The sequence below is a fragment of the Larus michahellis genome, chromosome 22 (genome assembly GCF_964199755.1).
Source record: "Larus michahellis chromosome 22, bLarMic1.1, whole genome shotgun sequence".
Classification (NCBI taxonomy): Eukaryota; Metazoa; Chordata; class Aves; order Charadriiformes; family Laridae; genus Larus; species Larus michahellis.
In genome coordinates, this window is record NC_133917.1 from 3,768,584 (window position 1) to 3,793,692 (window position 25,109).

Consider the following 25,109-nt stretch of genomic DNA (forward strand, 5'->3'; position numbering starts at 1 on the left):
GGACAGGACACTGTTGGGGATGGGACAGGGTTGGGGACACTTGGGGACAGGACAGGACACTGTTAGGGACACTTGGGGACAGGACAGGACACTGTTTGGGATGGGAGAGGGTTGGGGACAGTCGGGGCCAGGGCAGTGCCCGTGTTGGGGACACTTGGGGCCAGGCCAGGCCACTGTTGGGGACACTGTTGGGGATGGGACAGGGCTGGGGACACTCGGGGCCAGGACAGGACAGGGCTGGGGACACTTGGGGACAGCCGGGCCAGCCGCCCCCGCCAGGCGGCAGCAGAGACCCGCGCCCGGGGGCGGCACCGACCCGCTGCGGCCACCGGGGGGCGACAGGGGACCGGGAGGGGGGGGCTACTGGGACGGGGCGGGGGCGACAGTGGGGTTAATGGTGGGCTACTGGGACGGGGGGGGGGCAGTGGGGTGCTCATAGGGTGGGCGTTAATTGGGAGGGTCTAATTGGTGGGGGGTAATGGCGTGCTAATAGGGTGGGGGTTAATTGGGGGGGCCTAATGGGGTGGGGGGTAATGGAGTGTTAATGGGGGGGGTTAATTGGGGGGGTCCTAATGAGGTGAGGGTAATGGGGTGCTAATAGGGTGGGCGTTAATTGGGGGGGTCCTAATTGGTGGGGGTAATGGGGTGCTAATAGGGTGGGCGTTAATTGGGGGGGTCCTAATGAGGCGGGTGGCAATGGGGGGCTAATGGGGGGGGTTAATTGGGGGGGGGTCCTAGTTGGTGGCCGGTAATGGGGGGCTAATAGTTTGGGGGTTAATTGGGGGGGGTCCTAATGGGGTGGGGGGTAATGGGGTGCTATTAAGGTGGGGGTTAATTGGGGGGACCAAATGGAGTGGGGGGTAATGGGGTGTTAAGGGGGGCGGTTAATTGGGGGGGGGCCCTAATTGGTGTGGGGTTAATGGGGTGCTAATAGGGTGGGCGTTAATGGGGGGCCTAATGGGGTGGGAGGTAATGGGGGGCTAATGAGGGGGATTAATTGGGGGGGTCCTAATTGGGGGGGGGGATTGTGGGGGGCTAATGAGAGGGGTTAATTGGGGGGGTCCTGATGGGGTGGGGGTAATGGGGTGCTAATAGGGGGGGTTAATTGGAGGGGCCTAATGGGGTGGGGGTAATGGGGTGCTAACAGGGTGGGGCTTAATTGGGGGGGTCCTAATTGGTGGGGAGTAATGGGGTGCTAATAGGGTGGGGGTTAATAGGGAGGGTCCTAATGAGGTGGGGGTAATGGGGTGCCAATATGGTGGGGGTTAATTGGGGGGGGGGGTACTAATTGGTGGGGGGTAATGGGATGCCAATAGGGTGGGGCTTAATTGTGGGGGCCTAATGGGGTGGGGAGTAATGGGGTGTTAATGGGGGGGTTAATTGCGGGGGTCCTAATGAGGTGGGGGTAATGGGGTGCTAATAGGGTGGGCGTTAATTGGGGGGGTCCTAATGAGGTGGGTGGCAATGGGGGGCTAATGGGGGGGGTTAATTGGGGGGGGGTCCTAGTTGGTGGCCGGTAATGGGGGGCTAATAGGGTGGGCGTTAATGGGGGTCCTAATGAGGTGGGGGGCAATGGGGGCTAATGAGGGGGATTAATTGGGGTGGTCCTAATGGGGGGGGATTGTGGGGGGCTAATGAGAGGGGTTAATTGGGGGGGTCCTGATGGGGTGGGGGGTAATGGGGTGCTAACGGGGGGGGTTAATTGGAGGGGCCTAATGGGGTGGGGGTAATGGGGTGCTAATAGGGTGGGGCTTAATTGGGGGGGTCCTAATGAGGTGGGGGTAATGGGGTGCCAATATGGTGGGGGTTAATTGGGGGGGGGGTACTAATTGGTGGGGGGTAATGGGGTGCCAATAGGGTGGGGCTTAACTGTGGGGGCCTAATGGGGTGGGGGGTAATGGAGTGTTAATGAGGGGGGGTTAATTGGGGGGGTCCTAATTGGGGGGGGGATTGTGGGGGGCTAATGAGAGGGGTTAATTGGGGGGGTCCTAATGAGGTGGGGGTAATGGGGTGCCAATATGGTGGGGGTTAATTGTGGGGGCCTAATGGGGTGGGGGTAATGGGGGGCTAATCGGGGGGTTAATTGGGGGGGGCCCTAATTGGTGGCTGGTAATGGGGGGCTAATAGGTTGGGGGTTAATTGGGGGGGGGTCCCAATGGGGTGCTAATGAGGTGGGCGTTAATGGGGGGGTCCTAATGAAGGGTGGGGGCTACTGTAGAGGGTCCCAATGGGGGTAACTGGGTGGGGGTTAATGGAGGGGGGGGCTGCTGGGGGGGGTTGATGGGATGGGGCTCCTGATGGGAATAATGGGGTGCTGGGAGGTGGGTGCTAATTAGGGGGGGGTCCTAACAGTGGGGGGGGTCTCACGGGGCAGGGTGGGACAGGGGCTTGTCCCCCATTGTCGTCGTCCCCCCCCCAGCGGGGCAGGACAGGGGTCACCCGGCGGGGGAGGGGCAGGTGGAGGTGGCCTCAGGGACAAAGTGACCCCGAGTTTGTCCCCTCCCCGGTGGCACCGCACCGCTGGTGGCCCAAGAGGGGAAACTGAGGCACGGGGGGGTGGACACCAGCTCTGTGTCCCCGAGTGCCACCACCATTGTGGGTCAGGAGGGGAAACTGAGGCACGGGGCCGGGTGGACAGTTGGTCCGTGTCCTCACATGTCCCCAAGTGCCACTGCTGTGGGGAAACTGAGGCACGGGGTGGGGGTGGCCAGATGCTCTGTGTCCCCAGGTGCCACCACTGTGGGTCAGGAGGGGAAACTGAGGCACAGGGGTGCGTATACAGGTGTTCTGTGTCCCCACGTGCCCCCAGGTGCCACCGCTGTGGGTCAGGAAGGGAAACTGAGGCATGAGGGTGGGTGGACAGATGGTCTGTGTCCCCCAGTGTCCCCACTGCAAGTCAGGAGGGGAAACTGAGGCACAGGGGTGGGTGGACACAGGCTCTGTGTCCCCAGGTGTCCCCAAGTGCCACTGCTGTGGGCCAGGAGGGGAAACTGAGGCACGAGGCTGGGTGGACAGTTGGTCCGTGTCCTCACATGTCCCCAAGTGCCACTGCGGTGGGGAAACTGAGGCACGGGGCTGGGTGGCCAGATGCTCTGTGTCCCCAGGTGTCACCTGTGCAGGTCAGGAGGGGAAACTGAGGCACACCGGGGGACCGGTTCCATCGGCGGGTGCTGACGCCGCAGCCGGCGGGACGCGGGCCGGGATGAAAGGAATCGCGGCGTTGGCTCGGGGTGGGACACACACACAGGGACGGGGACACCCCCCTGTCCCCCGCCGGCTGCGGCAGAGGCGGCTTCAAGGCCGCAGCGGGGTCTGGGGTGAAACGGCGGCCGCCAGCACGGGGTGGGGACAACGCCAGGGCAAGGGGACAGCGGGCAGGACGGCTGCGCGTCCCCCGTCCCGAGCTGGCAGGGATTTTGGGGACAGGATGCTGGAATAAAAGGAGTTCCGCTGGAAGCCCGGGGCGGGGGTGGGGGGGGGTGAGGTCACGGTGAGCGAGGGCCGATTTTTCCAGCTGCGGGACGGAGGGAATTAGGCCAAAAAAAAGTGGAAAATATTAAAAAAAAAAAAAAAAAAAAAAAGGCCAGGGCGAAGCCGGCGTCCGGGGGACATCAAAGGGCGGGGGACGGCGGGGACGGGCAGCAGGAGGACGGCGGCTCCGGGGGGCGGCTTTGATGCTGGAAAGCAAAAAATTAAAGATATTAAACATCATTTCGTGTGTGTTTTGTCCCCGTGTCTTCCCCCCCCCCACCCCCCCCACCCCGCGGTTTGTCACCTCCTGCCGCCGGGGTGGCTGCGCGGCTCCTTTGCCTCCCAAAACCGCCTTTTTTGGTAAAATTAAGGAATTTTTGCCGTGAACACCCCCCCCCCCCCCAAAAAAAAAAAAAAAAAAAAGGGCCCCAGAGCAGGGCTGACCCCAGGAGCTCGCGGCTGGGCTGGGCCCGGGCGCCCCGGCGGTGACAGCCCCTGTCGTGACAGGGCCGGGTGCTGTGACAGGAGGTGGGGCGCATCGTGACAGGCCCCGCCGTGGCAGTGACAGGGTCCTGGGTGGGGGGGGGAACGGGACGCGTTCACACAGCGACCGAGCCCCGCCGTGGGCCTGTGAGGACATGTCGCAAGCGGGACGGCGCATGTCGCGACAGGGCTGAGGCGGCTCGTGACAGGAAAAGGCGGGGGGAGGGGCGGGAAGGCGGCGCTGTCGCGACACGGCCCGGCTTACGGAGCCAGCGGGGACGCCCCTGGGAGGCCGGGCGGGCTGTGGGGGTGCCCGGCCCCGGGCGAAGCGGCGGCGACCGGGGCGGAGCCAGCACCAAGATGGCGCCTTTTCCGCCACATTCCCGGCGCCGCCGAGCCGTCCCTCCAAGGGCGCAGCCCGGCCGCTGTCCCCACCTCCCGCCGGCGCCCATTGGCCAGTTTGAGACGGACCGCCGTCCCCATTGGCGTGGCGCCGCGCCGCGGCCACCGCCTCCGCGCCGCGATTGGGCGAAATGCCCGTCAGTGAGCCGGCCCGCCTTCCCCGCGCCGCGCGGTCCGCCCGTCCGGTTGGCGGCTCCCCATGCCCATCACCCCTTCCGCCCCGCCTCCCCTCTCCCATTGGCGGTGCGGCACGCCCATCACGCCGCGGCCCACGCCGCCGCGGCCGCTCCCATACGGGGTCTCCCTGCGAGCCCGCGCGGCCGCTGATTGGCCCCCGCCGCCGCCGGCCCGCCCCCCCCCGCTCTCCCCCATTGGCCACCGCCCCTGGCGCTCCCCCTCCCCCACGGGGCGGGGCGGCGGGGGCGGTGCTCCTCCCCGCCTCCTTCCCCGCCCTCGCTGCCGATTGGCCGCTCCGCCCGTCGCTCAGCCGCCCGCGGCGGGCCGCCATTGGCGGAGACGGCGGCGGTGGGCGGGCGGCGGGGCCGGGGCGGCGGTGCGCGGCTCCCTCCCGCGGCAGCCCGTTGGCGGTCACCGGCGGGGTTAGGCCGCCTCGTCAGCGAGCCGGGCCCGCCCGCCCCTCCTCTCCCCCGCCCCGCCGCCGCTCTGGGCTCGCCCCCTTCCCCCCCGGCCACCATGAGCGGTAAGGACGGGCCCGGCGGGCTCGGCGGGGAGGAGGAGGACGGGGAGGGCGGGGGGCGGCGAGGGGCTGCGCGGCCGCCCAAGGAACACGCAGCCCCATCCGCGCCCGCCCGCTCGGAGGGGCCAAGAGGCGGCCCCGCCCCGCGCCGGGCCGGGCCCCGCCGGGCCGGGCCTTGGTCTGGCCTCGCCTCGGCGCCGCCGGGGGGGACCTGCCGGGGGAGGGACCCGGGGGAGGGGGGAAGGCCTCGGGGGAGGGACCCGGCGGGCGGGACGGGACGGGAGCGGAGGGAGGGGGGCGGTGGCGGGGGGGGTTTGAAGGGAGCGGGAGGGTGGGGGGCGGTGGAGGGAGCGGGGGCGAGGGGGGGTGAAGGGAGATGGCGGGGGATCGGGCGCGGGGAAGGAGGGTTTTTGCGGGGGAGGGTGTAGGGCGGGGGGGGTGGGGTGGGGGAGCTCCGAACACCCCCCTGAGGAAGGCGGCGTGCGGGGGCGGATGCGAGCGGGGGGGGGGGGGGGAGCCTTGTGGGGTGGGGGGAGCCGTGGGGCAGGGGGCCCCGTGAGTGTGGGGAGCTGTGGGGCAGGGGGGGCGGGCTGTGAGGCGGGGGCCCCATAAGTGCGGGGAGCCGTGGGGCGCGGGGGGCGAAGGGCAGGAGGCCCCATGAGTGGGGGGAGCCGTGGGGCAGAACGCCTGTCGGGGCAGGGGGGGTGAGCCGTGGGGAAGGTGTGAGCTGCTGGGGGTGGGTTTTTTCGGGGGGGGGGGGGGGGGGGGAAGTGCACGGGGGCGATGCTGGGGAGCAGGAGGTGAGGGGCTGTGGGCAGGAGTGGGGGGCACAAGCCCCAGGTTTTCGGGGAGGTGGGGGGGAGGGTTTGCCTTCCTAAACGGTGGGAGGGGAGGGACTGGGGGGGGAGAGCAGTGGGGTCCCAGGGATGGGGGAGCCCCCGGCCGGGGGAGCCCCGTGGGGTGGATCCACGGCGGGGATTCCCATGGGCAGGGCGAGGGGGGGTGTGTGTTGCGGGGACGGGAAAGGGGAGGCCGGGGGAAGGACCTCGGCGGGGGCCAGGGAGTGTCCCCGAGCGGCTGGGGAGGAGCCGGGTCCTCCTCCCCCTGTCCCGCTGCCAGCTCCCATTTGGCAGCTCCCTCCGGTGCCCCTGGCAACGCACGGTCCCCCCAAATTACCTGCCAACGTGCCGCCTGTCCCCCCCCCCCCCCCATTCTGCACCCACCCCTCCTGCCGTCACTCCCCGAGTGTCCTCGCACTCCTCATCCCCTTCTCCTGCCCAGAAATGTCTTTAATTCCCGTTCTCGTTTCCCTCCGGCGCAGACCAAGAGAGTCCCGAGGAGATGGTGGCGGTGAAGCCTGAGAAGGGCGAAGGAGATGCCAGCAGCACCAGCAGCGCGGGCGGCGGGGAGAGCCAGGTGAGCGTGGGGAGGGAGGAACGACCCCGAACCGGCCGCCTCCTGGCTCCTCTGGCCCCGGGCAACTTGCCGGCCCCGTGGCAAAGTCCAGGGCCGAGCCGAGGTGTTTGTTTGGCCCGGTCGAGCGTTACGGCGAGGGAGAGGGAAGAGAAAGGAGAGTGGCGGGGGATTGTCACGCTGCCAAGCGCCCTGCCGGAGCACCGACCCGCAGCGCCCGTGGCTTCCTTTCCTCCTCCCTTGAAAAACATGACGGTTCCCCCTGCTCCCAGTAAACACCACAGTCCCCGCTGGCCCTTCCCCAGGTCGGGGTGCCCAGAAACGACCGTATTTCCCCAGAGTTGTTCCCCTGCAGGGAGATTTGCCCGCTTTGGGGTGAAGGAGACGTCTCTCCTTGACTTTTCCAGGCAGATTCCCTCCCCTTTCCTCCCTCCCAGAGGGCTTTTCCCTGTGGGTTCAGTCTGTCCCGGTCTGACAGCCCTGTGTTTGGCAGTTGTATTTTTCCGGCTGTGGGTGGGTTTTCTCAGGAAGGAGTGTTTATCTTTTCCAAGTACGCTCCTCCCTGCTTTCTTTATTTTTTTTTTTATTCCCCCCCTTTTTTTTCTTTTTTTTTTTTTTTTTTTTAATCTTTTGGCCTGCCCACTGGGACGCCTCCTGCTTCCTTAACTCCTCCTCTCCTTCCCAGGAATCGCAACCCTCCCCGCTGGCTCTGCTGGCAGCCACCTGCAGCAGGATCGAGTCTCCCAACGAGAATTCCAACAGTTCCCAGGGCCAGCAAGGTGGGAGTGGCGAGCTGGACCTGACGGCTGCCGCCGCTCAGATCGCCCAGTCGGCCAACGGCTGGCAAATCATCTCCGCTGGCTCCAGCACGCCGACGGCCTCCAAGGAACAAGGAAGCAACGGTAACAACGGCGGAGATGCCTCCAAAAGCCGGCCTGTGAGCGCGGGGCAGTACGTGGTGACGACGGCTTCCAACCTGCAAAACCAGCAGGTGCTCACGGGCCTGCCGGGAGTTATCCCAAATATCCAGTATCAGGTCATTCCCCAATTCCAAACCATTGATGGGCAGCAGCTCCAGTTTGCCACCACCCCTGCCCAAGTCAACGTGCAGCAGGATGCTTCTGGGCAGCTCCAGATCATCCCCGGCACCAACCAGCAGATCATAACGAGCCGAGCGGGGACCAGTAACCTCATCGCCATGCCCAACTTGCTGCAGCAGGCCGTCCCCATCCAGGGTGTGGGCTTGGCCAACAACACCCTCTCAGGGCAAACCCAGTACGTGGCCAACGTCCCCGTGGCTCTGAACGGCAACATCACCCTCCTGCCTGTCAACAGCGTGGCCGCCAGCCTGGCTCCCACCTCCCAGACGGTGACGTTGAGCAGCTCTGGATCTCCAGACAGCAGCTCCCAACCGGCCACCTCGGGTGCCACCATCAGTTCCACCAACACGGCCACGTCTCACGCCAGCTCCGGCGCCTTTTTTACCAATGCCAACAGCTACTCCACCACCACCACCACCAGTAACATGGGCATCATGAATTTTTCCACCAGCTCGACGGTGGGTACCAATGTCCAGGCGCAGACGCCCCAGAGGGTCAGCAGCGTCCCCAGCTCGGACTCTCTGCAGAGCCAAGTTTCGGGGGTGGCATTGCAGCCGGGGCAGCAGAAGGAGGGGGATCAGAGTCAGCAGTCGCAGCAGCAGCAGCAGCAGCAGATCCTGATCCAACCTCAGCTGGTCCAAGGAGGGCAGGCGATCCAAGCCCTCCAGACCACCCCGCTCTCCGGCCAGACCTTTGCCACTCAAGCCATCTCCCAAGACGCCTTGCAGAACCTGCAGCTCCAAGCTGTCCCTAACTCCGGACCCATCATCATCCGAACGCCCACGGTGGGTCCCAACGGGCAGGTGAGCTGGCAGACCATCCAGCTCCAAAACCTTCAGGTTCAAAACCCCCAGGCCCAGACAATCACCTTGGCCCCCATGCAGGGAGTCTCGCTGGGACAGACGGCCAGCACCAGCACCACGCTCACCCCCATCGCCTCCCTCCCCAGCGGCACTGTCACCGTCAACGCCGCCCAGCTCTCCTCCATGCCCGGCCTCCAGACTATTAACCTCAGTGCCTTGGGAGCGTCTGGGATCCAGGTGCATCAGCTGCAAGGGCTCCCGCTGGCCATCGCAAACACTGCCGGTAAGTTGGGCTTCTTTTAGTATTTATTTTTGCTCTCGGTTCCTTTTCCGTAGCCGGACAGAGGAAATTAAAAGGCGAAACGATGTTACGCAGCCAGCTCCGTGCGCCGCCTGGACTCTGTTGGGGAGGGGGTTTCACTGCGCTGGCACGGCCCTGGCAGGGCTGGAGCTGGGGGCGGTCGGTGCCAAACGGAGTTGGCAAGCGCCCTGGCGTTTCTGCTGGCCCCAGGAAGGAAGTATTAAGCCTCTGCCCGTGTCCAGAAGACACTGAAACTCATTTTGGGGGGGGAGTTTCTGGTCTGACTAACTCTTGATTGCGTGAAAAGTAACGGAGGAGACGCCTGTGGATGAGGAAGGAGGGAGAATGTGGGACGCTGTGTGCAGCTCTAAGGGTGAAGCGTGGGTTTGTGCAGCCCCTGTCCTGCCCCGACGGCCGCCCGGGGCTCTCGGGTCGGGATTCGGGAGTGGAGCCGAGTCCAGCTCAGCTCCTCGGCTGCCGGAGCCTTGTAAAACTCAGGAATAACCAAAATCCCCCTGCCCTCCCCCTTGAAAACAAACAAACACAAAGCCCTGGGGAATTTCCTTGCAGGGGCGGAAGAACGGGCTCTTTAAGTGTATATTTAGCCTAAAGTTGGGTGCTGGCGTGGGACGCCGTGATCTCATCCTGCCCGAGACGGGCTGGCGCGGAGCTTCCTGCCCCGTTCCCCCCCGGATCAGTCCCGTCCTCTCCCAAAACCTCCCACCATCCCGGGACAGGTGCGTGGCCGCGGGGTTTGAATTTCCCCGTGCCCGCCTGGACGAGGGGGCTGTAACCTCCCGTCGCTGAAGAAACCGGTGCCGAAAAGGAGCTCTGCTCGCTTTTCTAGTGTCTTTATTTTTTATTTTTTTTTTTTTTTTTATGTTCTGGCTCCAGCTAAACAGGCAGTTGCTAGATTTAGTCACAGCTGAGAGGCAGCAGAAAAAAAAAAGAAAAAAAAAAAAAAAAAAGCCCAACACAACACGTTGCTCAATCCGACTCGGTGCTTCCTTCTCGCGAGAGGAGGCGGCCGCTCTCCCCGGCGTTGTTTTGCAGCGGTATTTTGGGCTGTTGCTACAGCAGCTTGGCTCGCAGGGTTTATTACACACCCCGCCGCCGTCGGGATTAGCCTGATCCTTGGATTTCCCCGAGCGGGGAGACCTGCTGGGGCTAATTTTTTTTTTTTTGGCACCCAGAGGGGAGCTGATGCCCCGTCGCCTCTTCTAGAGGTGGAGATGCCAGTGGCGGAGGGTCCCTTTGGCCGTCGCCTGCCGGCGTTCGGTGGGATCCCTTCTTGCGTGGAGTCGTGCTTGTTTTGAAGGCGCTGGAGAAACGCGTGGGTGACTCCTAGTTCCTGTATTTGTGCCTGGCTCTGCCCTCGGAGGTGGGGCAGGGAGGAACGAAGGCTCCAGAGACCACCCATCCAACGCCCTCTCGATGGGGAGCCTCCTCCTCTTCTCCTCCTCCTTCTCCTCTTCTCCTCCTCCTCCTCCTCCTCCTCCTCCTCTTTTTTTAGCTCAGCAGCGTGTTTAGCTCTTGATCCGCGGTGACGAATTCGCCGTCCGAGGCTGGCGGCCGCCCGGAGAACCGCGACCTCGCTCTTCCTTCGCTGGGAGGATGTGACGTTCCGGCCCCGCTTTGATGCCATTAACGTTTTGGGGCGGGGGGGAAAAACCACAGCGAGGTTCAAAAGGGTTTCAAAAGGGCTTTTGGGGACCCGCCGAGACACGACCCCCCCCAGCTCGATGGCAGGCTCCCAGGGGGAGATCACAGAGGCTGGGGACGGAAAAGCTTCCCGGCACCGATCCGTTGGCGTGATTTGTGTGGTTTAACTCCAGGATGGGGGAGTTTTTCTGTGGTTGGACCCGTCAGACGTGGCCGTGGGTCCATTTGTCCCCCTGCCGCCTGCGAACAGGCCCTCTCCGGCGGGTGCTGAGCTCCCCCCACCACCCCTCGGACCTCCCACTGGGTGCGTTGTCTCCGTCAACCCCGCGGCTGAGCATCCTCTGCCGCGCCGAGGGGGCTGCGAAGGCGGATCCATCCCTCCCGCTCCGAACTTTCTGCTGGCGGTTTGAGGGAGTGATTTGTTACCGATTCTTCCTGTGGTCCAAATTTCTCGGCGCTTTCCACGAGGAGCCTCCCCTCCGGCTGCCAAGCACGCGCACCACGCGTGCTGGAACTTTCTGCGCTCGCTTTCTGCTCGAGGCTAAGACTTGGGGAGGGTTTGGTTTGTTTGGGGTTTTTTGGGGTTCTTTTTTTTCCGTCGCAGAAAAAGCTCCTCCGTTTCCGAGGGAGGTGAATGGAAAACCAAACCTCGCCCGGGTTTCTTCGGGAGGGGAGATCGGCTTCCCGACCCCTTGGGTTTTGCTGTGGGATGGGGAGAAGGGGGTGCCCGGGGATGCGTGGCGAGGGGTTTCGTGGACCCCAACTGCCCTCCGGGGTTGACGCGTGTGTCCTCTCCTGAACCCCGCTCCCGTCCGTGGGCAGGGGGGGGCTCCTCTGGGCTTTCAGCCCCTTGTGGGGGGGCTGGGGACGTGTCGCTGGTGAGATTTTTTTGCTTTTGGGTTTCCGTTCCGCAAAGTGGAGATGGGGCAAGATCCCCCCCCCCCACCCTGGAGAAAATAACACCTGAAAAAGTCTTTAAAAATCAGATTTTTTTTTTTGTTGTTTTTAATTTTTTTTTTCTGGCACAAGGCGGCACCCGGCGCTCTGCGCAAACAGGACTCGGCCTGTGTTTGTGTTAATTAGGGGATGGTGTCCTGCTTGGCGTGCAGGCTGCCGCCGCCGCCGCCTCCTCCTCCTCCTCCTCTTCCTCCTCCTGGGCGCTCGGAGGGCTGTGAACGAGCCCGGTGGCAGAGCCGTGACTGTAAGGGGCCGGTATGTGGGCAAACGGGCCCCGCAGCCGGCTCTGCCGCTGGGGGAGGCAGGCGGGGAGCCGGGAGGGGAATTTCCTCTGCTGGCATCGCCCCGACAATCCCGCCGTGGGTTTGGGTACCACCGCTCCCCACGGAGAGGGCAGCGGGGCTGCCGCCGGGGTGAAGGATGAGGGGGGGTTTTGGGGATGCAGGAGAGAGGGGGGGTTTTGGGGATGCAGGAGAGGGGGGGGTTTTGGGGATGCAGGAGAGAGGGGGGTTTGGGATGAAGGAAAGAGGGTTTGGGGTGAAGGATGAGGGGGTTTTGGGGATGCAGGAGAGGGGGGTTTTGGGGATGCAGGAGAGGGGGTTTTGGGGATGAAGGAGAGGGGGTTTGGGGTGAATGATGAGGGGGGTTTGGGATGCAGGAGTGTGGGGTTTTGGGATGCAGGAGCAGGGGGGTTTGGGATGAAGGAAAGGGTTTGGGGTGAACGATGAGGGGGGTTTTGGGATGCAGGAGAGAGGGGGGGTTTGGGATGCAGGAGCAGGGGGTTTTTGGGATGAAGGATGAGGTGGTTTTGGGATGCAGGAGAGAGGGTTTGGGCATGAAGGATGAAGGGCTTTGGGCATGAAGGATGTGAGGGGGTTTGGGGACGCAGGAGAGAGGTTTTGGGACCTCTTCTAGGGGTGTCGCGGTGCAAAGGCGGGTGTTCCACCACTCGGCCGCCTCGGTGGGCTCCTCGCCCCAGTGAGCAGCGTCACCCCACTGTCACCCCAGCGCCGGCCTGCTCGGGGACGGGACGTCCTGCCCCGGGCTTTGCGGCACGCCGGGGTGGGGACGATTTCAAGAAGTTTGTGACTTCCTGCAAGTTTCTCTTCCCCTTTCGACCGAGTTTTAGGGAGGAGGAGAGGGGACTTTTTTGATATTTTTTTTTTTTTAGCTCCGTGTCCGTATAGTTTGGCCGGAGAAGTGGCTCTGTCCCACGGACCTGTCCCTGGGAGAGCTTGGAGCCGGGTGCCTCGGAGATAAAGAGCCCAGCCTGGCTGAGGTATGTGCTGGGTAAACAGGCATCCGCCGGCGGCTTCCCATTAGCTCAACGCCGGAATTAAACCCCTCGAGAACCGAGGCCCGTGTTTTCTGAGCCCTTAAAGATGTTTTATCCCAGGGGAGGATGGAGCTGGGAGCGTGTTTTGGTAGGACGAGCTCCTTTTCGGGGCTCTGTCCGTCATTTGGACGGAGGTTGGCGGTGGGACGTGGACGTAGCAAGGACGTCCTTCTGCAAAGGGGGGAAAAAAAGCCCCTTCGTGGGGGATCAGTTTGATCCTTTGAAATCAATTTACCGAATGCCCACCCCCCCCACCAGCTCTGCGCTGCCACTTTGTTCTTACAGGGCTTTTCCCAGCCATCGGGGCACCCACACAAAGACCCGATTGTCTCCTATTTTCTGTTTTTAAGGCAAGCTTTGTAGCAGGGCCTTGATGAGACATCCACATGGCATCGGCTGCGGAGGGGAGGGGAAAATCGGAATCAATCCCGGGCCAGCAAGCCCTGACAGGATCTCTCCTTAACGTGCTCTAATTGTTTGTTTCATTACACCCATGACGTCACGTCAGAAAATAATTATATTGCGAAATTTCCTTCTCTAAACTCTGGCTGGGCTGGACTTTAAATACCCTCCCGGCTTCCTTGGCTGACCTCTTTCCTTCCCATAATAAAGAGGGTGGTTTACTGGAGAAATTACACAAATCCCAGGAGATCCCAGGGCTGGGGGGGGGGGTGTCTGCTTGGGAAAAGGGAGCCATCCCAATTTTACAGGCTCATTATTGCAGCGCAGCTTCGTCCCGGCGAGGTTGTGCCCCTGCCGTGGGTCTGGGGCTCCGTGGGGCAGCCCTGCTCTTCCTCCACCACCACCACCTCCACCTCCTCCTCCTCCTGCTGGAGGCTCGGCCGCCCGGGAATGGGAGCGGGTTGGCAGCCGTGCTGGTCGGACTGGTTGGGTGCTGGAAACTCTTCTGGGAAGAGTTTCCTCGCCCGGCTCTGGACCGTCTCGCCGGGTTCTAATCTTCCCTTTCCTTTTTATCTGCGCCGACTTCAGCCCCGGCTGCCTCCTCGCCCGGGAGTCCCGGCTTTATCGCCCCTTCGCAGGAGCCGGAGCCCGGCCCTGGAGGACGAGGGGTAGTTTCAAAGTGGCTCCTTTCCCTCCATCGGTTCTTGGGGCGCTGGTTCCCATTCCGGAGAGGCTCCCGCCGTCCAGCATCTCCCCATCCCGACGTGGGACCTCTAGGTCGGATGCCGTGAGCGATCCGGGCACAAATTCCCCCTTCTCGGTGGAGGGGCGCGATTAAAAAAAAAAAAAAAAAAACAACAAAAAAAAAACAACCACCAAACAAAAACCCACCACGGGTTTTGTAGCTCGGGAAAAAAAGCATCCGCCCTGGATTGGGGTGGAATCCAGAGGTTGAGGTGCGGTGAGAAAATCCCTGCGGGCGTTCCCCGGCTCCGGGGTGTGCTCCTCCTCGGTGGTCACGGGGATCGCCCTTCCCCAGCTGGGCATTCTCCTCCTCCCGCGTCACCGGGGACTTCTCTTTTGAACTAACCCGCTCTCTTTTTTGGGGGTGGTTTGGTAGGACCTGCCTACGCCGCGGGCTGAAGGTGCCGCGGCTGCCGCTGCTGGGCTTTGCCCGGCCCGGGGTCGCCCCAGCGAAAGGCTTTTGGCAGGACTAGAAGCTTCATCCCAGTTTCGCCGCAATCCAGCCTGGAATTAAAAAAAGGGCCAAAGGAGATCTGCGTTTCGGTTCGCGGCACCGTAAAGGTATTTAGAAAGAAAATTAAAGAAAATTATTTTCTAGCACAGGGCCGGACGCGGCTCCTGCTCCCCTCGCAGCCACCTCCCTCCTGACCCGCCAGGTCCGTCCCGATTTATTTCATCTCCAAAGGAAGCGTCATTTCTTGTGACGCACAGAAACCTCCAACAATTAAAGGATATCGCCGAACTTGCCGTGTGGCTTTTTCGAGTCGTTCAACTCCCGGGTAAAATAGAATTACCTCCCGCCTGCTGCGGGCGGGCTTCAAAACGCGCAGCCGGGCGCCGCGCGTTTCCCCGCTCCCCTCTCCGTAACTCCCGAGAATTATTAAACCCGAGCTGGGCTAATTGACGTGAATGACTTCCTACCGCAGATTCAACTCCTTTTGCAAATTAGGGAGGAAATCAAACGAGATAAAAATCAGGGGGGACTGCGTTACAAACCCGACTTGGTTCCTTTGTGCAGCGAGTGCGGCTTAATTGTCTTTGATCTGTCTGGAGGAGATGGCGGCGCCGTGTTTTGGGGAGAGCGTGTTTTGGGGAGAGCGGCAAGGGGCTTTCAGGCTGCCAAAAAAAAAAAACAATCCCCCCCAAACCCCCAAAAAGGAGGAGGAAATGGGGAAAACTTGAGTCGTGAGCTAGAAAAGTGTGATTTTTTGGAGCGAGTAGAGATGCGCCGAGAGGTTCGGGGAGCCCCGGGGCTGCTGGGTTTCGCTGCCCTTTTGGTTTTTGGTTTGTTGGTTGTTTTTTTTTTTTTTTTTTTTTTTTCTGCCTTAAAACCTCTTTTTGCCTCTTTGCCTGGACGCTGGCATGGGTTCGGCGCGCGCGGCCCGCTCTGCGGGGTGACGACTCGCCCCCCTCTTCCTCTGCGGAGCCGCAGCTGCCAACGGCGCGGAGTTTGCACAAGAAACCTTTTTAATTTAACTTCATTTTTTTTTTTTTTTTTTTTTCCCTTTTCCCCCTAGATCCTCCCTAAAAATGACCGTTGCGCCTGTTTCCCCTCTCCCAAGGTCGGCTGGGGTGGATCTAAAAATGCCCCTCTCTTCTCTCCGCGGGGCGTTTCTCACCTCCTTTTAGTTTGCGAAATAAAACGGCCAAACCGAAGCGTTTTTCCCTCCCGACGAGGAGCGAGGCGACAAGAAACACCTTGTTTCGAGAGGAGTCGCAAGCCAAGGCTGGGGCGCTTCGGGCTTATTCGTGTCAGACCAGTAAACGACGACTCGCCCCCTTTCTGGAAGGGGAGATCTTGGTGGTGGGGGGGGGGGGGTGGGTCGGAACCCCCATCCCGCGTTCCTCCGGGGGGCAGAGCCAGGAGCCCGGCGCAGTCCAGCGGGGTCACCTCCCGCAGGCAAATCCCTCTTTGCTCCCTGGTGTTTTCCAAGGATTAATCCCCCCCCCAACCGTCTCCCTCCTTGCTCTATTAATATATTTTTTTTCAGGATTTCAGTGACCCGAGCGTGGACCAGGGGCTTGGCGGCCTTCACCGCGAAAGCTTTAGTCTTAGAAGTAATCGATATTAGGGGGAGATAATAAACATAAATTATCCAGCTGGTTTCTCTCCGCCGAGCTTTCTCCTGAAACCGCAATATTCTGGAGACTTCGGCGCGTCCCGATATGTGAAGAATGAAGCGTGTACGTACAAGATCTGTCTTCTCTTGCCGTAATTTATTTAGACCTTAATTAGATGCGAGCCGTAGATTACCAGGAGGAGGATTTGGGGTTGGTTTGTTGTTTTTGGTTTTTTTTCTTCCCCCCCCTCCACCTTCCCCTCCATATGACATGCCAACAGACTATAAAACGCTGCGTAGGCTTTTGCATGTTGGGAGATTGAAGTCGTTCCAAGCCGTCAGGGCCGGATTCTCCCCCTCCCGTGCGTATTTTGGGGAGAACGCCTGTGTTTTCTCCCTTCCTTTTTACAACAGCTCTCCCCCCCCCCACCCCCCCACCGGCTCCGGACGGCACATCCGCGAGAGGGAAATCTCTAATCTGTAGCTGTAACGCAAGCTGTCGTCGTTGGCTTAGAAAGCTTAAAAAATAAGAAAAAAAAAAAAAAAAAAAATAACACTCAACCCTTCCCGGTTGCCTCCGTGCTGGTTTTAGACTGTAAACATGTGTTGCAAGAGCCGGGAAAGGAGGCGGCGGGGGGGGAAAACGGACGACGACTGAAAAGGTTTTATCCTAAAATTGCTAAACTTAGCGGGGAGCGCAGGAATGTCGCCGCCGAGGTACGGGGGAGCACGATCGCCGAGCGGGGGGGCTCAAAATCGTGTCCCCTTTCAGGTGACAATTTCCCGCCAGCGGCGGCGGGTCCGTCCCAGTCGCTGGCGATGGCCGACAATATTCCTCTCCGCCTCGGCATCCCGGCGCGAGGGCAGCCGCCGCCATCGCCGTTGGGGTTATTTAACGCTACCACTGGGCAGGAACTGGTCCTGGTGGAGCTGAACTGGTCCCAGCGTGTCGGTCCCGGGTGTTATTTGCAGCTGTGGTTCAGTTGAGCCGTTCCTCCGTGGGGGTGTTCGGTCTTTGGGGCTGGCACCGTCCTTTAATCCACCATGCCGGGGCTCGGACGCGTCAAGCCCTCGCCGTGCCACCGATGACATCCCGGCTTCTCTTTAGACGATGGCGTGTCCCTTGTCCCCCTGCGGACGAACCGGCCCCAGCGTGACGTGAGTAGAGGCGAGCGGATGAGTCAGGCGTCGTTCCCTTGATGGCAGCCCTTCTCCTGGCTGTTGCTTTGATGCTCCGGGTGTCTCAGTCCTGGACGGCAAAGGCTTTTCCCAGCGCTGCCCTATCCCAGGGAATCCGGATGCCTGCGGACTTGGGGGGGCAGAGCAGCCAGCCCGAATTCCGAGTTTGTGTGCCCCCGCCTGGGAGAGCGAAGCTCCTATTGCCGCCGCTGCGATCCGGAGGGGTGAAATCAAAGCTGTTCCTCTCGCCGCAGGAAGCCCAGACCCGGTCGCGCACGTAAACCCCCCCGCTGCCGGCCACGCAGATCGTTGGCGATGCCACCGCGGAGCCGTCGGGCATCGTGGCCGTGAGCTGGCCAGTCCCCCAGGTAGCCAAGGATCTATTCCTGGTGGCTTTTGTCCTTCTTGGCCCGGTGGCTCCTCCGCTGAGCTTTGCCAGGGCACCACTGACACCTGCTGGAAACAGCCGAACGGCCCCGGGGGAGGCCGCCCGCTGCCAAAAACTCTTCATCATTCCCCCCTCGCTGTCTCCCGCTTGTGAAACTCCCTCTCGGCCGCGGGAAGAGAGCCCAGCCCGCGCCCGATGGACATTTCGGACCGGCGAAGTCTGAAATTCATCCTCCTTCGGCGCCGACACCTCTCCCGGGGCTGCTCGGTGTGCCGCCTCCTGCCTGGAAGAAGTTAACGCAGAAAATCAGGTTTTTAAAGGAAATTTCACCGCTCTGGGAAGGTGTTTGTCCCAGTAGGACTCCTCAGAAGGCTGTGCCATCCTGCTGCGGTCCCTCTGCCAGGGCAGCGTCGCCGTCCCCGTGCCGCAGAGGTGGCCTTCGTTCCTGTGGCTCCGGAGGACGCCGGCGGCAGGACCGCGGGCTGTTTCTTGGGGAAAGCTGGCTTTTGGAAACTGCAGCTCGGGGACATTTGTGCTCCTTATTTAAGAAGCAGCTTCCAGGTAACGGGAAGAGGAGACGGAGGGAATGAACCAGCATCTCCCAGGGCACCACGGTGTCCCTCGCACCACGATGTCCCGCACACCCCGACGTCCCCGCCAGCCCTTGGCAGCGCTGGGTGGCACAGTCCTTCTCGTTAACTCTTCCTCACTGGAGCCAACATCAGGAAAGCCCCAACTGGGTGTTTTTTTGGGGAAGATTCGCCCCAACACAACCTCGTTTCTCGGCGGCGGGAGAGGAGGGATCTCCGGACGGAGCGGCAGAGCTCGGCATCCCTTGCTGTTGGCGACGAGCGCGTTCGCTCGCACACGGCGGGTGTTTTATCGCGGCCCCCTCAACCCTGCCTGCCTGCTCGCCAGGAAATTAGTAGGAAAAAAGGTGAATTTGGGGCTGGAATCCCAGCCCGTAGCCAGCCGAGGATGCCGCCTCCCGTCCGGCGGAAGCGGCTGGGCTCTAAATCTGCCGTTAAGACTTATTGGCATATGTTAATTGCCGCCGAAAAGAGATTACTCAGCCTGTCGTCTCTGCGCCCGCTCCGGCTTTTCAGCCTGAAAATAATCAAGCAGCGAAGCTTGAAGGGAAATAAAACACTCGCGAAGTGTAGATGGGGTTATTGGAGAAGCAATTAGATGGCAGCGTTAAGCGGAGAGCAATAAAATGGCAATGAAAAGCGATAGGCTTAAAAACTTCCTACCCCCCCCCCCCCCCCCGCCGCCTCCGTTACCAATGGTTTATGTTCGTCTGCGTTCGGGAGCTCGTCAGCGCAACACCCCCAGCCCCGTTCCGATGGTTTTTGCTAATTGGGAATTGCTCCTGGAGAGAGGGAGGGACCGCGCTCTGCCGGCGGTGCCGGATGATTTTCCCAACTTTTCTCTCTCTATCCCTTTCTGTAATGGCAGTAATTAACCAGCGAGCGCGCGCCGATATTATGGTCTCCGCCGATGGATGCTGCTGAGGACTCTGCTCTTCCAACCCGCTTTATTTATCGCTGCCGCCTTCTTTGGCGGGTGCGGGGGACGGGATGGGACGGGACTCGCATCTGCTCCGTCCGTTTGCCGCTGGCTTGTTGCTTTCGTCAGGTTCAAGCTGGAGAGATGGAAAGGGGAAAACTGCCGCTTTCAGCCCCAAAAACCGAGGCCGGGGTCAGGAGGAAGGTGTGGTTTGGCGAAGGCCGGGTTTTCCTCGGGGGTGTTTTGATGTTTTATCGCTGACACCGATGCTTTGACACTTGCTTTCTCGCTGACACCGATGCCTAGGCGGCCGGCGCTGCTCGCTTTACATTTTTTTTTGCCGTGTTTTCTGCGCTAGGTTAGCTGAAACCGCCAAAATAGTCGGCAGGGGGCTGGAGCGATGTCGCCGGGGGGCTGTTTTTCCCCCGGGAGATGCAGCTTTTGCCTCTCCTCTGGACGCGAAGCGGAGGGCACGGACCAAAACGTGGGGCGATGTGGGGCTGTGGAGGGCAGGGAGAACCCCCGGGCTTTAGGGAAAGCTCGGTGGGGGATTATCAGGGCTCGAAAACACAAAAAAAGGAGGCAAAAGGCTGGAATGAATAACTCCCCACGGCCCGGCATCCTCCTGGCTTTGCAGCTGGGGGCTTTGGGGGTGAAGAACCCGCAGGAACCTCCCATGTTTTCTTCCAGGCGACCACGGTGCTCAGTTGGGTCTTCACGGCGCCAGCGGGGACGGGCTGGGAGACGAGAACGCGGCGGTGGAGGAAGGAGAGACCAGCCCGGATCCGCAACCCCAGCAAGGTCGGAAAACGCGGAGGGAAGCGTGTACCTGTCCCTACTGCAAAGACAGCGAGGGAAGGTAAGGCCGGAATCCGGCAACGCCGGGCAGCCTGAGCCACCTCCGAACCCCTAAAAATGCCTTTTTGGACCCCATTCTCCCTCCCTCCGACCAGCTGGAGCTTTCAGGGTGGTTTTAACTCTTTCCCCTTCCGGCTTTTGCAGGAGCTCTGGGGATCCAGGTAAAAAAAAGCAGCACATCTGCCACATCCCGGGCTGCGGGAAGGTGTACGGCAAAACCTCTCACCTGCGGGCTCACCTGCGGTGGCACACCGGGGAGCGACCCTTCATCTGCACCTGGCTGCTCTGCGGCAAGCGTTTCACCCGCTCCGACGAGCTGCAGCGGCACAAGCGCACGCACACAGGTAGGGCTCGGGGCGCTGCTTCCACCGGCGCCCTCCCGCCAGCCTGGGGATCCGTGGAATCATGGAAGCGTTGAGGTTGGAAGGGACCTTTCAGATCGTGGAGTCCAACCGTCAACCCAACGCTGCCCAGACCACCCACGTCCCTCAGCGCCGCGTCTGCCGGGCTTTTAAACACCTCCAGGGATGGCATTTAGGGATTGGAGCCATAGGACGAGGGGGAGCGGTTTCAAACTGGAAGAGGGAGATTTAGGTGAGATCTGGGGAAGAAATTCTTGGCTGTGAGGGTGGTGAGCCCCTGGCCCAGGTTGCCCAGAGAAGCTGTGGCTGCCCCATCCCTGGAGGGGTTCAAGGCCAGGTTGGACGGGGCTTGGAGCAACCTGGGCTGGGGGAGGTGTCCCACTGGATGTGGGGGTGGAACGAGATGATCTTTAAGGTCCCTTCCCACCCAAACCATCCTATGGTGACTCCACCACTCCCCTGGGCAGCCTGTTCCAATGTTTGATAACCCTTTCGGTGAAGAAATTTTTCCCAATATCCATCCTAAACCTCCCCTGGCGCAACTTGAGGCCATTCCCTCTCATTCCGTGGGAGAAGAGACCGACCCCCCCTGGCTACCCCCTCCTTTCAGGGAGTTGTGGGGAGCGAGAAGGTCTCCCCTCAGCCCCCTTTTCTCCAGGCTGAGCCCCCCCGGCTCCCTCAGCCGCTCCTCACAAGTTCTCCAGCCCCTTCTCCTCGTGCTCCAGACCCCTCACCGCCTCCGTTGCCCTTCTCTGGACTCGCTCCAGCCCCTCAATGTCCTTCTTGGTGTGAGGGGCCCAAAACTGAACACAAAATTTGAGGTGGGGCCGCCCCGGTGCCGAGAACAGGGGACAATCACTGCCCCAGTCCTGCTGGCCACGCTATTCCTGATACAGGCCAGGATGCTGGTGGCCTTCTTGGCCACCTGGGCACACTGCTGGCTCTTCTTCAGCCGGTTGTTGACCACCACCCCCAGCTCCTCTTCCACCGGGCAGCTCTCCAGATGCTCTTCCCCCAGTGTGTAGCGTTCATGGGGTTGGTGGGACTCTTGGCCTTGTTGAACCTCACACCGTTGGCCTCGTCCCATATGGATCCAGCCTGTCCAGACCCCTCTGTAGAACCATCCCCCCCACACCTTCCCCCCACCTCACCCCTCTCTCCATCCCGTCTTCCAGGGGAGAAGAAATTCGCCTGCCCGGAGTGTCCCAAACGCTTCATGCGGAGCGACCACCTCTCCAAGCACATCAAGACCCACCAGAACAAGAAGGGAGGCCCGGCCAACAACGTGGCCATGAACGTCTCCGCCGTCCCCATGGACACGGGGGCCTCGGCGGAGGGTAACGGCGGGGCCACCCCCTCGGCCCTCATCGCCACCAACATGGTGGCCATGGAAGCCATCTGCCCCGAGGGCATCGCCCGCCTGGCCAGCAGCGGCATCAACGTGATGCAGGTGGCCGACCTCCAGTCCATCAACATCAGCGGCAACGGGTTCTGAGGGGCGACGCGGGACGCGGGCACCGGCGGGCGACGGGGCGAGGCGACGGCGCCGCCGGGCGGCACGGGGCCGAGAGAGCGGAGCGCAGCCGAAGCCAGGAGCTCTTCCCACCGCGAGGGCGACGTCCCTCGTCACCCTCCAGCACTAAAGCCCGGCTCCTCTTCCCTGGGATCGCGGCCCTCCTTGAGCTGTCCGACCTCCGGGGCCCGGTGACCACGCACGAAGGCCAGAGCTATATATATATATTTTTTAATTTCGGCTTCACCTTATTATTATTATTATTATTTCCCTTTTTTTTTTTTTTTTTTTTTTTTTTTCCCCCAACCCCCTCTCCCCGCCTTTCCCTTCCACTCCCTTCCCGAGATCCGTCTGCCCTTTCCGGTAGCCAGCCTTCGACGCCGTCATGCCTTGGGGAGGGGGGGGGGAAAAAAAGGACGGGGGGGGGAGGTGGGGTGGCGGAAAAAAAAAAAATAAAATTATGATCGTTGGGAAAAAAAAACCAAAACACAACGACAAAAAAATCACCAAAAAAAAATATTACTTTTTAGCAAAAGGAGAAAAAAAAAAAAAACCCCACCAAAAAAAAAAAACCAACAAACCCCCCCAAAAAAGAAAAAAAAAAAAAAAAGATTCTATATTATTATTATATATATAAAAATATAAAATGTGTTCGTTTGAGAGAGGAGAGGTTTTGCTGCGACCATGGCTTTGGTCTCTTTGATGCCTTATCTTGGAGCAGGGGGACGGTTCGGCCGGTGCCCGACCTGTCGCTCAGACCTTTATATTCCATTTTACAGCGTAACCTAAAAAAAAAAAAGAAAAAAAACCAAAAAACAACGGAAAAAAAAAAAAAAAAACAGGAAAAAAAAACAAACCAACCCACCACCCCGACATTCCCCCGCCCCCCAGCCCCGGCCCCCGGTCTTTTTTTGTACGCTTTGCTTTTAGGTTGTTCTTTAATTTCTTTGTAATTATTTGGGTGAGATTTTGATTTATTATTATTTCCCCCCCCCCCCCTTTGTAAAAAAAAAAAAACCAAAAAAAAAAACAAACCCACAAAACAAACCAGCTCCTTTTTCCCTGCCTTTCCCCGGCCTTTTTCCCCCCACCCTCTCTTTATTTTCCAGCGATTTTCCTTCTTTTTTTTTTTTTTTCTTCTCCCCCCCCCCCGGTTTTTCTGCTCCTCTCCCACCCGGGATGGATTCGGGAAGGGTTTCGTGCGGGTTCACTCGAGCCGTTTCGCAGAGGGGCTGGGACCCGGCGCGTCAGGAGGCCCTCGGGCTTGGGGGGGGGGAAAAGCTTAGGTTATTTTATATATTTTTATTAATTTTTATTAATTTGGGGTTTTTTTGGAGGGGCGGGGGGGCGCTGCTGTTTGGTCTTAAGAATAGGAAGATTAATAATAAGCCAGAAAAATCAGCGCCCGTGGAGCCGGGCGGCGGGAGATGGAGCTTTTCCCCCCTGGGGGGGTGGCGGGGACACGGGGACGGGGCTGTCACCGCCGGGGGGGGGGGGGGGGACACGCGCTGGGGGTGGCTCCTCGCGCTGCCCCCTTTCCAAAGGCTGTTGGAAAGGGGGACGGGGGGAGAAAAACCCCGTTGGTTTTCCGATATCCGGCTTTTTCCACCCAAGGGAGGGCCGGGACGGCTCCGTCCTCTTCCGTTCTTCCTCCCGCTCCCTCCCCTTCCTCCCCCGCTCCCGGCGCCCCCTTTTCCGCCCCCCCCCGGGGGTCCCCTCTCTGCCTCAGGGGGACGACGACCCAGCGCCGTGTCCCCCCCGCCCCGATTCCAGGGGGGAATTTTCATCTCAGGGTGATGCCGGGGGCGGGGGGGGGGTTTATCCCAACCCTGAAACCAGGCAGGGGGGAGCCGCGGGGTGAAATCCTGTGTTTCCCAGGGGAAATTTTGGGGTGAAAGGAGGGGAAAAGGGGTCGGAGAGTTTCGAGGGCAACCGGGCGGGAAGGACCCCGGGGTGCGGAAACTGTCCCCTCGGGATGCGGGGGCCCGGAGAGGCGGAGGGGGCCAGGGACGTCCCCCTTGTCCTCGTGTGTCCCGTCGCTCCCCGGGGGGAAGGGAGAAGCCTCCGGTTTTCCTCCTTGATCCGTGAATCCCACCGGAGTCCACCCCCCAGAGCTGGGGGTCCCGCTCCAGTGTTTTCTTAGAAACGTTTGGAATTTTTTTTTTCCCCGGCCTGAGGGGAACCAGGGATTCCCCAGGCTGTGGAGAGCGGTGGCCGTCCCGGGATTGTCCTCCCCCGCCATCGTCCCCGTGGCTGTCCTTCTCCGCCATCGTCCCCGTGGCCTTCCTTCCCCACCATCCTCCTCGGAGCCGGGCTTCCCCGCGATCCCTGTCCTTCCCCGCCATCGTCCCCAAGGCTGTCCTTCCCCGCCATCGTCCCCAGGGCTGTCCTTCCCTGCCATCGTCCCCATGGCCTTCCTTCCCCGCCATCGTCCCCAAGGCTGTCCTTCCCCACCATCATCCTCGGGGCCGGGCGTCCCCATGATCCCTGCACATCCCCGCACTGATCCCCGTGGATGGGCTTCCCCGTCATCGTCCCCATGGCTGTGCTTCCCGGCCATTCCCGTGGCCATCGTTCCCCGCTGTTGTCCCCTACCATCGTCCCCATGGCCGGGCTTCCCCGTGACCCCTGTGCATTCCCGCTGTCCCCGTGGGCGGGCTTCCCTGTCATCGTCCCCATGGCCGGGCTCCCTGGCCCTCCCCGTGGCCATCGTCCCCCACCGTCCTCCCCGTGGCCGTGCTTCCCCTCGATCCCTCTGTGTCCCCGCCATCGTCCCCGTGGCCATCCTTCCCCGCCCATCCCTGTGCGTCCCCGCTGTCCCCATGGTCGGGCTTCCCGGTGATTGTCCCCATGGCCGTGCGTCCCCGCCATCATCCCTGTGGCTGTGTGTCGCTGCTGTCCCCATGGTCAGGCTTCCCAGTGATCGGCCCCATGGCCGTACGTCCCCACCATCGTCCCTGTGTGTCCCCACCATCCCTATGGTCGGGCTTCCCAGTGACCATCCCCATGGCGGTGTGTCCCCGCCATCGTCCCCGTGTGTCCCCACCATCCCTATGGTCGGGCTTCCCAGTGACCATCCCCATGGCCGTACGTCCCACCATCGTCCCCGTGTGTCCCCGCCATCCCTATGGCTGGGCTTCCCGGTGATCCCCATGGCTGTGCGTCCCACCATCGTCCCCGTGGCCGTGCGTCCCCACTGTCCCCATGGCCTGGCTTCCTGGTGATCATCCCCGTGGCCATACGTCCCCACCATCGTCCCTATGGCCATCGTTCCCCGCCATCCCCGTCCTTCCTGGCCATCGTCCCCGTGGCCAGGCTTCCCTGTGATCCCTGTGCATCCCCGCCATCGTCCCCATGGCCATCGTTCTCTGCTGTCCCCATGGTCATTGTTCCCTGCCATCGTCCCTATGGCTGTGTCTCCCCATGATCCCAGTGGCCGTCGTTCCCCGCCATCATCCGATGGCCACCG

The 25,109-nt window shown here is 61.3% G+C and overlaps 1 protein-coding gene across 3 annotated transcripts; it reads left to right on the forward strand.

The window, feature by feature from the left end:
- Positions 1 to 4,902: 4,902 nt before the first annotated feature.
- SP1 (Sp1 transcription factor) lies at positions 4,903 to 21,875 on the forward strand. Of its 3 annotated transcripts, none has more exons than XM_074564830.1 (7): positions 4,903 to 5,056; positions 6,375 to 6,469; positions 7,152 to 8,369; positions 8,451 to 8,652; positions 19,598 to 19,766; positions 19,910 to 20,109; positions 21,303 to 21,875. In XM_074564830.1, the coding sequence occupies exons 1-7, from the start codon at positions 5,050 to 5,052 to the stop codon at positions 21,620 to 21,622; spliced, it is 2,211 nt and encodes a 736-aa protein (XP_074420931.1). In that variant the 5' UTR covers positions 4,903 to 5,049; the 3' UTR covers positions 21,623 to 21,875. The 3 variants fall into 3 exon arrangements, with proteins under 3 accessions (XP_074420931.1, XP_074420932.1, XP_074420933.1); XM_074564831.1 differs by having other exon boundaries at positions 7,152 to 8,351; XM_074564832.1 differs by having other exon boundaries at positions 7,152 to 8,652.
- Positions 21,876 to 25,109: the final 3,234 nt, after the last annotated feature.

Excerpts from the sequence above, each read along its gene's own strand:
- SP1 (XM_074564832.1), top strand. Across the intron at positions 8,653-19,597 it reads GGCCATCGCAAACACTGCCG|GCGACCACGGTGCTCAGTTG; the intron begins GTAAGTTGGGCT and ends GTTTTCTTCCAG. Across the intron at positions 20,110-21,302 it reads GCACAAGCGCACGCACACAG|GGGAGAAGAAATTCGCCTGC; the intron begins GTAGGGCTCGGG and ends CCCGTCTTCCAG.